The 592-nt window shown below is 68.4% G+C and overlaps 1 protein-coding gene across 1 annotated transcript in view; it reads left to right on the forward strand.

Moving 5' to 3' along the window:
- Positions 1-592, forward strand: part of PKP3 (plakophilin 3) — a 25,859-nt gene that overhangs the window by 20,267 nt on the left and 5,000 nt on the right. Inside the window, exon 2 of the mRNA XM_015562390.1 lies at positions 385-583. Coding sequence (XP_015417876.1) covers positions 385-583 — 199 coding nt within the window. The remainder of the gene's footprint in view (positions 1-384; positions 584-592) is intronic.

A 592-nucleotide genomic window follows, 5' to 3' on the forward strand; every position in this document is an offset into this window, starting at 1 on the left:
CCCTGAGGACAGACGGGCCCAGGGAGACTGAGCGAAGCCTCACCCCTGTTGACCAGAGCTCAGGACCAGCTTGCAGGAGGTCAGTGTGGCTGCCTGGAGGAGGGGGCCAGGCCCTGAGCCCTGCAGATTGGAGAGCTGATGCAGGAGTCCCGGGCTCACTGCCCAGGGGACTGGGAGGTCATGGGGTGAGCATGTCTGACCCCCAGCACAGCCGGAGGCGAGGGGGGCTGTGGGAGAGGCACCACCAGGGCTGGCGTCATGGAGACAGATGGCAGGAACCAGAGCCAAGACACCCCCATCACCACCCCCCAGTGGGTCCCAGGGTGCAGGAGGGGAGGCAGGAGGCCGTGAGCCAGGCCAAGCTACCACAGCCCTTGTCCACAGGCGCGTCCCGGGGCCAGTACCACACCCTGCAGACCGGCTTCAGCTCCCGCTCCCAGGGCCTGAGTGGGGACAGCACCTCGGTGAGTGACACCCGCGCCAGCCTGGAGAATCTGGGCTCTGCGGTCACATGGGGGAGGCTCTGGGGGAGGCTGTGGTCCCCAGGGTCAGGGAGAGCCCGGCCCCCACTCACGGCCATCCCACTCCCACC

This window comes from Myotis davidii, unplaced genomic scaffold, assembly GCF_000327345.1.
Source record: "Myotis davidii unplaced genomic scaffold, ASM32734v1 scaffold3578, whole genome shotgun sequence".
Lineage (NCBI taxonomy): Eukaryota > Metazoa > Chordata > Mammalia > Chiroptera > Vespertilionidae > Myotis > Myotis davidii.